The sequence below is a fragment of the Pygoscelis adeliae genome, unplaced genomic scaffold, assembly GCF_000699105.1.
Source record: "Pygoscelis adeliae isolate BGI_AS28 unplaced genomic scaffold, ASM69910v1 Scaffold66, whole genome shotgun sequence".
NCBI classification, from domain to species: Eukaryota; Metazoa; Chordata; class Aves; order Sphenisciformes; family Spheniscidae; genus Pygoscelis; species Pygoscelis adeliae.
Genome location: NW_008825167.1, coordinates 10694702 through 10706319, shown reverse-complemented (window position 1 = coordinate 10706319; position 11618 = coordinate 10694702). Strand labels below are relative to the sequence as shown.

Genomic DNA, 11618 nt, shown 5'->3' with positions numbered 1-11618 from the left:
TGATGAACTGACCGCAACCCCCGTCCCCCATCCCCCTGCGCCACTGGGGGGGAGGAGGTAGAGAAAATCGGGAGTGAAGTTGAGCCCAGGAAGAAGGGAGGGGTGGGGGGAAGGTGTTTTAGGATTTGGGTTTATTTCTCATTATCCTACTCTGATTTGATTGGTAGTAAATTAAATTAATTTCCCCAAGTCGAGTCTGTTTTGCCTGTGACGGTAACTGGTGAGTGATCTCTCCCTGTCCTTATCTCGACCTACGAGCCTTTCGTTGTATTTTTCTCCCCACTGTCCAGCTGAGGAGGGGAGTGATGGAGCGGCTTTGGTGGGCACCTGGCATCCAGCCAGGGTCAACACACCACAAATCACATTCACTCTTCTCTCACAACTTTCCCTCTCTTTTGCACTTGTTTTTGTTTTATAGTCCTGCTTTTTCTTTGAGGAGAGAGCATCAAATAAAATTTCAGATGGCCAATTTCATATGGGCACCGAAGAGCTAACAGACAGGAGATGGAATAACTAGTGGGAGTTATGTGTGCTACTGATTGATTTGTTCTTTCTGATGTATCTATCATATCATAAATAAGAAGCAAACCCCTACTAACTCTGCTGCTCATGCACACAATGCTTGCAGTAATCTCTGCCAAAGTCCCCCAATTATAGTACTCTTACCACATGAAGAATAGCACTGTCACAAATCTTTTAATGGTATCATGCACATTTTCTCCAACCTTCATGTTGTTCAACTCTTGCTTTGGTCAATAAGGAAAAGAAGAAGAGGGTACCACAAAAGCAGCAGCTTGCTCAATAGGTAAAATAGGAAAAAGGTAAAGGTAAGGGTACAGAGGTATAAGGTAAAAGGAAAGGGTACAGAGTCTAGGTCAGCTGAAGTTCTATTAACATAGAACATTTTTAAGACATAAATGAATAATTATGGAATTTTCAGCCTATAGAAATTAGCATCACTAGTTATCAACTCCTAAAAAATTAACTAGTTTTGTTTCATTAGGAACTTTACAATTTAGCAAAAGATCTTACACAATTAATTTAAAAGAGGATAAGGGCTTATCATTAGAGAGGACGATAAAAATTATAGTATTAGTCACATGTGTATATATATATATTTAATTTTATGTCCTGTTTTTAAACTCGCTCTCAACACACAAACTTCCAGGTATACTACACCAAGAAAGAATGCTTCAGGGCTACTGTAAATATATTTGGAGTCTATCAGCCTTCCATTACATAATAGAAAAATGTATGCAAGATTTATTGTTACTTCTGAATTTTTCTTTCTTCATATGTAAAAGACACATCGTTAACAGAAGCATAATTTGAAGAAATTACCACCGAAACAGAGAATCCCAAAGGATAAATCTTTCTGTAACACAGGTATTACAGAACGCAGAGCAATAAAAAAGCACCACCTGGAGGTCACCAAGAATATACTATGCAGAACACAATGACAACAAGCACCCATTTACGACAGAATGTATCTTAAGCTATCATATAGACGATAATCATCTCTCCACTCTTCACTGCTATTTTCTCCCTCTCACCCCATTCTCCTCCCCTCACACACTCCAGGCTGCTAATGTTCAACTTCACAAAAAAACATTATTCAGCAAAGTAATTACTTTAAGCAGATGTTACAATAAACACTAAAGGTACACTCTGAAGCAAAACTTTTCTGTTTCTACAATCTAAATTTTTCTGTTGTACTTTGCATTCTAGAGCAAAATAGTTACTAGAGAAAAATAGTTGGAATCTTTTTCCTATTTATATATCACATACAGAAATATCATTTCAATAACATCCCTAGCATGAGTTAGTTTTCAATTGCGATTAAGCAGTAACTTGGTACAAGTAATTTAAAGGGTGTATTTTCTTTAAAAAGGACTGAGTATTTGTCCTATGAAATGGTAGTTGTTTTGAGTCATTATATCATCAGGCCTCAAGCCACTTGAATATTTAGGCCACAATGGCTAAACATGTAATTATATTGTTTATTTAAAACAAAAACCAAAACAACACTTGTGTGCATTACAAAACTTGCAGCTCCTGATTTATCCTATGAAAAAGTGAATAAGCACTCATTAGAAAAAACAGGAGAATTAGATGAAATTTTAGCATTAATTTAAGTAGAGCTCTAATTTCAGGCAATATTTGAAACAAGCGCTGTTCACAACAATGGAAATGCATGGAAACCGAAGGTTTGCTCACCTTTGGAGGCTTCAGACTTTTCCTCTTCTGTTTTTTAGACCGTAATAACCGTTCCCTTTCCTAGAAGGAAAGAGAACATTTTGGTATGGTTTCTTTTAAAGAATATTTAGATATGTCTAACACAAAGAAATATCATTAAAATTTTCTTAAAGCTTATGGCAAAGCTAACTCAAAGACAATGTCTTTATCTTTTTTGAATAACACCATGTTGATATAACACCACGCTGTACTGCAGCTTTATCCCTTTAGCAAACAAACCTTCAGCCATATACTTTACACACTTGATGGGAAGTTGGCAAGAAAAGGCTTTGTTAAATACTGGGCACAGATTTCTGACAGTTCTTTTGACTCTTTTACCAAGAAGCTCACTATGGAAACAGAATTCACATTCTCACTCCAGTGTTCAACCATCCTGAAGAAGCAGGTCGGTAGCTAAAAATGAGTCCAGCCTTAGTAATGACAAGTCATTATATCAGGCGTACTCCGATTTACAAGCATGCGTATGCAGATATAGTGTTACATGTGACATCCTTGTAGAGCAAAAGTCTCAAATCCAAAGGCACTCAGTCTGTGCCAACTTAGCCGGTGTCTTTTTTCTACCATGGCTTTGGAACAAGATCACAATTAACTATATCATAACAGGAGGAGGTTATAACTGGAAAAATGCAGGGTTTATGAACGTTTAAGCCCAAGAATACTGCCTTGAATTCCAAAGGAGAAGAGGAGGAAGAGAAGGTAAAAAAAGCAAAGGAGCAAGCAAAAAAAAAAAAACCAACACAGGAGGCAGGGTGAGCTGTCTCCTTGCCGTTTTCCTGATTCTTTTCTTAGCTCTGCGTCTTTGTTTGCCGTACCTCTATTTTTAAAAGAATGATAGCAGTTCCAAGTGATTCTCTAGCAGTTATTGCTCACTGCATGGTATTATTGTATTCAGAGTTATTTGCTTTACATTCAGTTCAGAAACTAGAGAAACAGGAAGCTCCCAGGGGAAATCACAATAAAATAATTCATCTTTATCAGCACATTGTTCCAGGAATGAAGTTTTGGAAAATACGAAATAATTCAGAAAAGCACAACAACTTATATAGCACCTTTAATACATGTGGTTTTCAAAATAAGGAAAAGTAATGATTGCCAAGGTAGAATGGAGCAGGTATTTCAAGCTGCAGAATAATATAATATATTAAGCTAAACCTGAAACCATGTAGTTGAATTTCATAGTGTTGGAGAAAAATGTTCCCTCCTCAGGTACCTGGTTAAGGCACAGTCCCTGCTTTCACCTGGGTCTCCTGCATCCCAAGCAGGTGTCCAAACAGTTGGACTTTCCTCTCACTTCAGTGCAGAATGAACAAACACTTCCAAAATCCCCCACTCCTTCCTGTTTCTAATCTTGTTTGTAAGAAGACTGCTTAATTTACTGTCTCAATAATACATCAAGCTACCAGAACAATAATAATGCCAATTAAAAAACACCATTTGCTGAATCACTAGCATCTTTTGCAATCATCTGAGTTTATCTTGACAGCTTTTCTTTTAAGACCTGACCAGAACACCACTGTTGTGGGAGAGCTCAAGTTGATATGGCTTCAACAGCATCAAAGATATCCTACAACTGACAACGTTAATCAATTCAGAGAACCCTAATGCCTAAGACTATCGTTCTTATTTCTGTGTATCATATTGGTCTCAGCTGGAGGTAAGCTGATGAATTTTGTATTAATCAGGTATGTGACATGTGGGTCATTCTTGATAATTATGATAAATTTATATTGTGTAGAGGTGTGCTTTGAGCCAGAAAAGATAGCTAAAAAGCATAATGGAAGTGCAGAATTCCACTGCATTCATATCGAAGGCAAAGCATCAATTAGTTTGTACTGCCAACCAAAGCAGTATCCTAGTTAACAATTTAACTTATTTCTGCAAGTGAAAAAGTATCTGTAAATAGGAAACAAAGCCAAAATGAAACCATATTTTAAAATATTTATTTATTTTACTTTCACACTAAACACAATACTATTTGACCGAAGTCAGGATACAATATATTTCCTCAGGTTACTGTCTGAGAGGGTAAAAAGAGAGTCCTTTCATACCCACTTTACACTGAAATATAAGTGAGGTTATATCTGCCATATACTGGGAATTTAATATCATGTCATAGTCCCTGTCTGTACAGTTGTATTTGGAAGGTAAAGCAGCATTGCTTTGTGAATCAGACCCTACATCATAGTGTCTGAATAACATCCTACTGCTTGTAACACTGGAGAATGCACGCAGACATCAATCTTTGGCACTGATTATAGAGAGAAATCCTGGGTCAAAATCTCAAGAGGAACTGCCAAGAATAGAGACAATGTTCCAGGCAGAGCAATAACACATCTTGTTGTTTTATCTTTTTGGATCTTCTATATTTATTTTCAATGCTGTATCCAATTGTTTAATTTTCTATTTATACAGAATGACCTTAAATTAATTTTCTCATTTTGTAGTAGTCAGTAGTGCCACTCGAGATGCTCTGAGTCTGCCTGAGTTCCAGATGCTGCTCCAGAAGGGCGGGGGTCTCTCAGAAATGATATATCATTTCTGCCAGCACCAGAAGGGTGTATCATAAGTTGCACTAAATAGCACTAGACACCACTAACATAACTCAAGAGGCCTGATCAAACAGTGCAAACATCTATGAGCATCATTTTAAGTAGGCTTCACAGTCAGAAGGTAGCAGCTGTGCAATTCTAATCTTAAACTATGCTGCTACTTTTGGTTAGATGAACCATGCATATTTCTCTCCATCTGTTATAAATACAGCTAGTGTGGCCAGCTCAGAGATGCTTAGTTAGGTGAAATTAATGCCATCCTGCATGTTCCTTTCTTTTAGGAGAACTTCTAGGTCAGGGGAGTGGTTGGGTTTGCACCAGGTTTTGCACCAAACACGTTTCAGTCGATAAGTTTTGGAACACGTCCTTTCTTCAAGTTCCTCAGTTGTTGATGGCCAATTTTGCAAGTAAGGTGGATGGACTGATGCACTTCTTTTCACAAGCAGCTCGTAACAGGTAAATATTTTATAATACAAAGATTCATACACATTCCAAAGAAATTCATTCACTACCTGAGAAATAACAAGAACCCTTCAATGCCAAAGAACTATTTCTGTATCACTACTACAACTGGAGTTAAAATATTGCTCTCAAATCTTTAGCTTGCCTATAGATGTGTGTGCATGCACGTATGTATACCAGTCATAAGCATTACCACTGTGAGATCATCAATAACATGCTGCTGTTCTTTGACTTGCAGTCTAAGGAATTCAATTTCTTGTTCCTCCCGCGTGCTGCTGAGATCATTCAAAGATGTGTGCCTCTTCAGTGCTGGTTGTGCAGATAACTTCTCTTTCTAGAAAAATTAAAATAAAATTCAAAAAACCCCAAACATAAATGACATTTTAAAGTGTCTTGCTGTAACAGGAGGAAAATTCTTATGTATGATGTAGTAATCAAGAATTCTTTGGACTCGTCAGTGCATACTCTATTACAACATAAGGCCTCTTTCAACAAAAAAAAATTACACATTCTGTATGCCTCAGTGTTAATATCTCACATAAGATATTTTAAAACAGACTCAAAGAACATAGTCTAGGACAAAATTAGTAGACAAGTGAACTCAATTATCTAACATAGTAGAGCCTTTGGCACATGCACTCAAACTCAGTTCTGACCTCTAATCATAAAAGCAGCATTTTTTTAAAGGTGATTTTTAGTCATACACTTTTATAGCCTCCAAACACATTTTATCTATTTGTGATCCTTTGCCTTAATCAGCGTGAATTGATTCACAACACAAAGCACATGCCACTCCGAATTTAGAGTATGAATATTCAGTTGCATTGGCTGAATTTAAGACTCTGAAATGGCTGTATTAGAGTAAAAGCCTTACAAGCACTTCCACCTCAAAAGTAACTGCGTGTGATGTGTTCTAATAACATGATGTCAGAGATGATTACTTACCAATTCTACATTTTCCCTTGATAGATTTTTTATTTTCTCTTCCATTCTCTGGATACATTGCAACATATCATCATTTTTTTTGCTCATCCTTTTATTTTTTTCTACCAAAGGCTTCAGCTGACTTTCTGTCTCCCGAGAACGTTTCAGCTGCAAATGGCGAAGGAACAAAATTAACTGAGCTTTAGTTTATACTTGTAGGAAAGAAGAAATACGTGCGTTTTTACTTGCCTTCTTCCTTCATTCAGAAAGCTTAGTTCTTTTGTTAAGTGGCATCTGATACAGACTACTGCTGAACTAAGAGCTACAGGAGTCCAAACAAATAAGAAATAGTATTTTTGTACAATCTACAAAAACACTAGATCTGGTCACTGGATTTTGCTCTTGGAAAACACTTATGATGCTCCATAAAAGTGATTTCTTGATAAACTAATCTTGTGGTATATAATCTTCTTGTGAGCAACTAGGTCTCTAGGGTAGTCATTTTCACTATTCCCTTAGTAGGAATAAACTCTTCCTATTCTACTTTAAAAACCCTATACCTAATGTGTAACTAGAGCAATGAGAAAGTCAGCCAGAGGGCACAGATTCAACCTCAGCATTCTGCTGACATTTTCAAGCTCCTCAATTTTGTTCCTGTGGTTTTATGATGTTAGACAATTATGTGAAGCAAATTACTGTCCTTTCGTGCATTTGTGTGTATTCAATATTTCATTCTTTCTATTTCATTAATCTTTGAGCTGTTTTGTTTGTAAAAAATCTATTTTTTCCAATCAAAAGATTTTTCAATTTACTGAGTTTTAACTGGAAATGAGAAAAAGATAATCTTTCTCCTGAGATAATTTCACTGAGTATTTGGTTTTCTCTTTCATTCTCAGAAGAAAATTATTTTTCACAGTGCTTAATCATACAAGCTTACTGATATTACTGGTTTTATGTAATATTGTCTCACAATAGGACAAAACCTTCTCCATATCTTTTCCAAAATACATTTCTTATGCCTCTAGGTCAAGCATCAAGAAGAGTATGTGACTGAGTTGTACATGCCCTCCATCTAGAGGGACACTGAAGGATAGATGTTGCAGTACTTTAGCATTCTTCAGGGATGTTTTGAATGACATATGTCCACAGAAAGGATTAGGAGGCTGAATTATCTTGTCTTTATATAATGCAATCTTGAAAAAAGGCAAGATGTTCTTGAGAGTACAGAAAGAGGAAGTGAAGGAGGAGGGGGGGGGGGGGGGGGTGGGGAACAAAACAACAAACACTCAGCACCTAGGCAAAGTAGGAAAAATGGTGAACTGCACCCAGGCTAAAACGCATGTTCTTCTTACCCCAAGAAACTTACGTTGTTAATGAGGAAACAATTTTTGTCATATGAAAGGGCAGTTTAGACTATACAGCTATTTAAAGAGGAAAGGTTTAAAGAAAAAGATTATGTTCTCAGTTCATCCAATTTTAGTCTAGCATTGTTCAATTGACTTCACCAATCTAGATTCAGCCAAGATGCTGGACAAGAAGATTTCAAAAATTAGTTCTTCTGATAATCACTGAGATGTCATAACTAAATTAAGTCCTGTTATCATAAAGCAAAGCCTTTATATCTCAACAGGAAGAGCTAAGTCTGACAAAGCAAGGAGGAAGATGTCAATGCTTCACTCACCTATAGGACTGACACGTGGCAAGAGTGCCCTCCCCTTCTGCCCTCACCATACATAACAGCATTATTTTAGAATCAGATACATAGGTTGCATGAGGGAAAAATTCCATCTGATTACAATGAAAAATCTTTTCTACTGCCACTAGAATTAGGGCATTATAAGAGGACGTGTAAAAATTCCTTTTGTTAAAAGTCACCTCCCATTGCAGTCAATGGGAGTTTTACCATTAACCTCAGTACAAGTAAGTAGCGATGCAGGCTAATAAAATTCATTCTTAAAATTTGTGTCATATCCTTTCTTTTGTAAGTTACTATCGCCCTCCTAGGATAATTTCACCTACTTAAGAGATTTCCCTTGAGATATAGCAGATTTTTCATCACTAGTACAAGAAAACTTCTTTAACTCCTAGCTAGTATAAGTATGTCACAAAACCACTGTCAAATTTCAAAAAGATTAATATAGTAATTTAAGTGCATAGATTATGCATGTTTTATACAACATCATTACACAGTGCCACAGGCAAGCTAGCAGTCAATTTGATTACGATGACTCCAAAATAAATTTATAAATTTTTATTTTTCTGGAACAAGAGAGATTCCATTCATGTCTTTATGGTCACAAAGTGAATTTCTATAGAAATCTCTGTTATATTTAGATATAATTGATTGAGGCCAACCAGGACTAATTTGTAAATTATTTATAACACTGACTTTCCAACATTAAATCTTTTACCATAAAGATGCCCTCCCAGTCACCATCTGTGTTATTACTAATTAATTTACCAGTTCATTTCTTTCATCTGCTAAGAGAGTATTTCTGTCTTCCAGCTTCCTTATTACAGCATTCAGTTCGGCGATTTTTAACTGAAATCTCCGCACGTCTCGTTCATCCAAATGCTGCTCCTTTACATCAAAAACATATAGATACATAAAATTACCTTTAAAAAAAAATTCACTATCCATAATTTAATATCATGGTTTAGGAAGTGGATTGTGTAAATTTAATATAGACTTGTACATCAATGTCTGGAAAACTTATTTTAGTTAACTGAAACACTAAACAATAACATCCTGTGGAAATACTACATGATATATTACATGAAAAGTATCTATTTGTGAAATGTATGTAAAGGTTTAACAATTTTAAAAAACCCCAGCAGCTAGATAAGTAATATTTCACGTATTACTGGTTACTTCTCACCAGATTTCTTACTATCAGCTAAAACAATTCTAGTGCGTAGGACACAGATTAAAATAACATGGCTCAGTTTTTGAGAAGTATAGTATCTATTTGCCATTGGTTAAAATAATTCCTAAAGTTATGAAATTCATAGCTAAGAAAATAATGGGGTTCACAGCTGAAGCTCACAATGTAAATTCTAAAAGTTCTATATCCACATATTTTTCAACGTTCTTTGAAATTCAAGAGGTCCAAGGAGTTTCTAAATCGTCAATGAAACAGCACAGTGCAGTGCGTGGCCATTTACCATGAATTAGTCCTTCTAGTATTTTAAAAGTAACCACAAAACCAATGTGAACATCCAGGCAGCAATTATCCTGTGTTGAACATTTGAAGAAAACACAATTTTCTTACCGGGCTTCCCATCAGTTCAGTGATATCCCCCACTCCTGCAGGAAGCTCTCTCTTAGGACTACTGTGGTATCGTTCTGCCTCCTTCACTTGGACAAGCTGTTCATCCAAAGCCTCTTTCTGAAGGAGCAGTTTCTGTGTATGGCCTGTCTGGACACCAAGGTCTTTCTCCAGAGCCAGAATCACCCTGTCTTTGCCTTTTATCTCATCCATCTGGAAAATGGAAATAAAGAAGGACGCTTCTGTAACATCTCCAAGTGTTCACTACATGCATACCCACAAGCTTGCAAAAACAAAGTTCTGTTTCTCTCAGAATTATACCACCACCCAAACTATGGTTGCTAACAAGAAGATATATCTCCTCTGAAGCCTTTTCCCCTCCCCTTAAAAAAGTTTCAGCCTCCACTTGATGGTGAGTTTGCTCGGTGCAGTCTCAACCCAAGAGACAAACAAAAATAGATGCAAACACTGAAACAGAATACATAGCCACTAAAATCATCCACTTCATCTGAGGACACACAGCTCTATAAGCAGAAGAAAAATCTCCCTTCACTATGTTTCAGAGAAGAAACACAGGGCTAGTACAAGATAAGACAAACACACCCGTTAAAACTCACCTGGGCTTTGTTTTAAAGCTTGAACCATACACATTTGCCCCATGTTGACTCCCTCTTTATTAGTGAAAATCACACGTGGTGAATCTCTTCACAGACATTTAAAAATTAGTAGCATATACACGCACACACATTTAAACTTAGAATCTTAAGCATACCTATGTATTTTATGTGCCCTTGTTGTAAGATTCAAATGAGGACCAGTCTTTGTATAGAAGGAAAAAAAGCAAATGCACACAGGCATTAGAATAAAGGGTAAGAAGAAATAGTTCTTAAACACCCTCTACAGTTACTGAACTGTGTTGTTCATACATCTCCATACCAAATAAAGCATACTGCTAGCAGTGATCTACTGCAGCTCTCGTAGGATTTGTCCCTCGCAGCATCAGTGTTAAATTCACTTTGGTACTATTCCAAATGCTAGAGGAAGTGACAATCTGCAGCAGTTACTATAGAAACAGATTTCTCAGCAACAATGTTAAGCATTAACAATATATTTATTGGAACTGTGCTATATCTCCTTCAGTTTACTAAATTGTTTTCTTGGCCAACATAAACCCATGGAATTTTGGAAATAAGACTATTATAATCTTATTTTAAAATACAAAATAAAATCATGAACTTGTTAAACCATACATTTGTTGTTTATTATAGTCCTACATCCATAGAAGTCTTTTATGTCGTTACACCAAAAAAAAAGAAAAAAAGGAAATGTTAGAAGTAACTTATAGTTAAGTCTGAGTGATGTACAGGATTAACACAATCAGGTTACACAATCACATTACAGATACAATTTGCTTCTTCAGGATTCTTGCCTTACTCCTTTCACAGTCTACAAAGGACATGAAATTAGTTTGTGTACAGAACCTGAGTGGCAGGAGATGGCCTGGCTGAACCAAATCAAGTTATGATTGAAGATAAAAAGGTCAGACTTGAAGTGAATAAGCTGGTCTAGACTACTTTTAAGTTCCAACTGGAACTGATGAAGATTGGTTCTGATGGAGATTTCTTTCCTGACTTGGGAAGGTCGCTGGGTCTCAATTCCTCATCCAGTAAATAGGTATAATACTTCCCAGTACATTAATTCAGATTTGTGAGACTTTCAAGTATGCCAAAAAGGACTTGCAGGAAAAGAATGCAGTTTTTATTAATGGAAGAATTTGCAACATGCAGAGTTTCAGAGGGACTGTGCAGCAAAGAGCAATGACAAAAATTAAGCAGCTGCTTCATTCACTGAATGCTATCTGTCACGCACGCTGATCTATCAGGGACCCCTTGGGAGGAAAAAATGTCATGTAACTAAATACTGTGGACAGTTTCGCTTTCAATTACACAGGTGTTCACACTGAACATCTATGTAATTGAGATAGGAATTTGTCCATGCAAGGCATACATTTAACAAGGAAGAACCAAGGTTACATAGGCAGCCTTGATTTTAGTTACCCAATTAGTAGCACATTACATACTCTTCATATTCTCACAACTTAAATGGTAAATGGAATGACATAGGTGTTTAAATTGGAAGAAAAAAGAAAGCAACAATC

General features: G+C 36.4%; 1 protein-coding gene across 1 annotated transcript in view; it reads right to left on the bottom strand.

The window, feature by feature from the left end:
- Positions 1-11618, bottom strand: part of JAKMIP1 (janus kinase and microtubule interacting protein 1) — a 108851-nt gene that overhangs the window by 56562 nt on the left and 40671 nt on the right. The window contains exons 4-8 of the mRNA XM_009328844.1: positions 9464-9673; positions 8653-8772; positions 6213-6359; positions 5461-5601; positions 2218-2277 (exon numbers count right to left, since the gene is read on the bottom strand). Of these exons, the coding sequence (XP_009327119.1) occupies positions 2218-2277; positions 5461-5601; positions 6213-6359; positions 8653-8772; positions 9464-9673 (678 nt within the window). The remainder of the gene's footprint in view (positions 1-2217; positions 2278-5460; positions 5602-6212; positions 6360-8652; positions 8773-9463; positions 9674-11618) is intronic.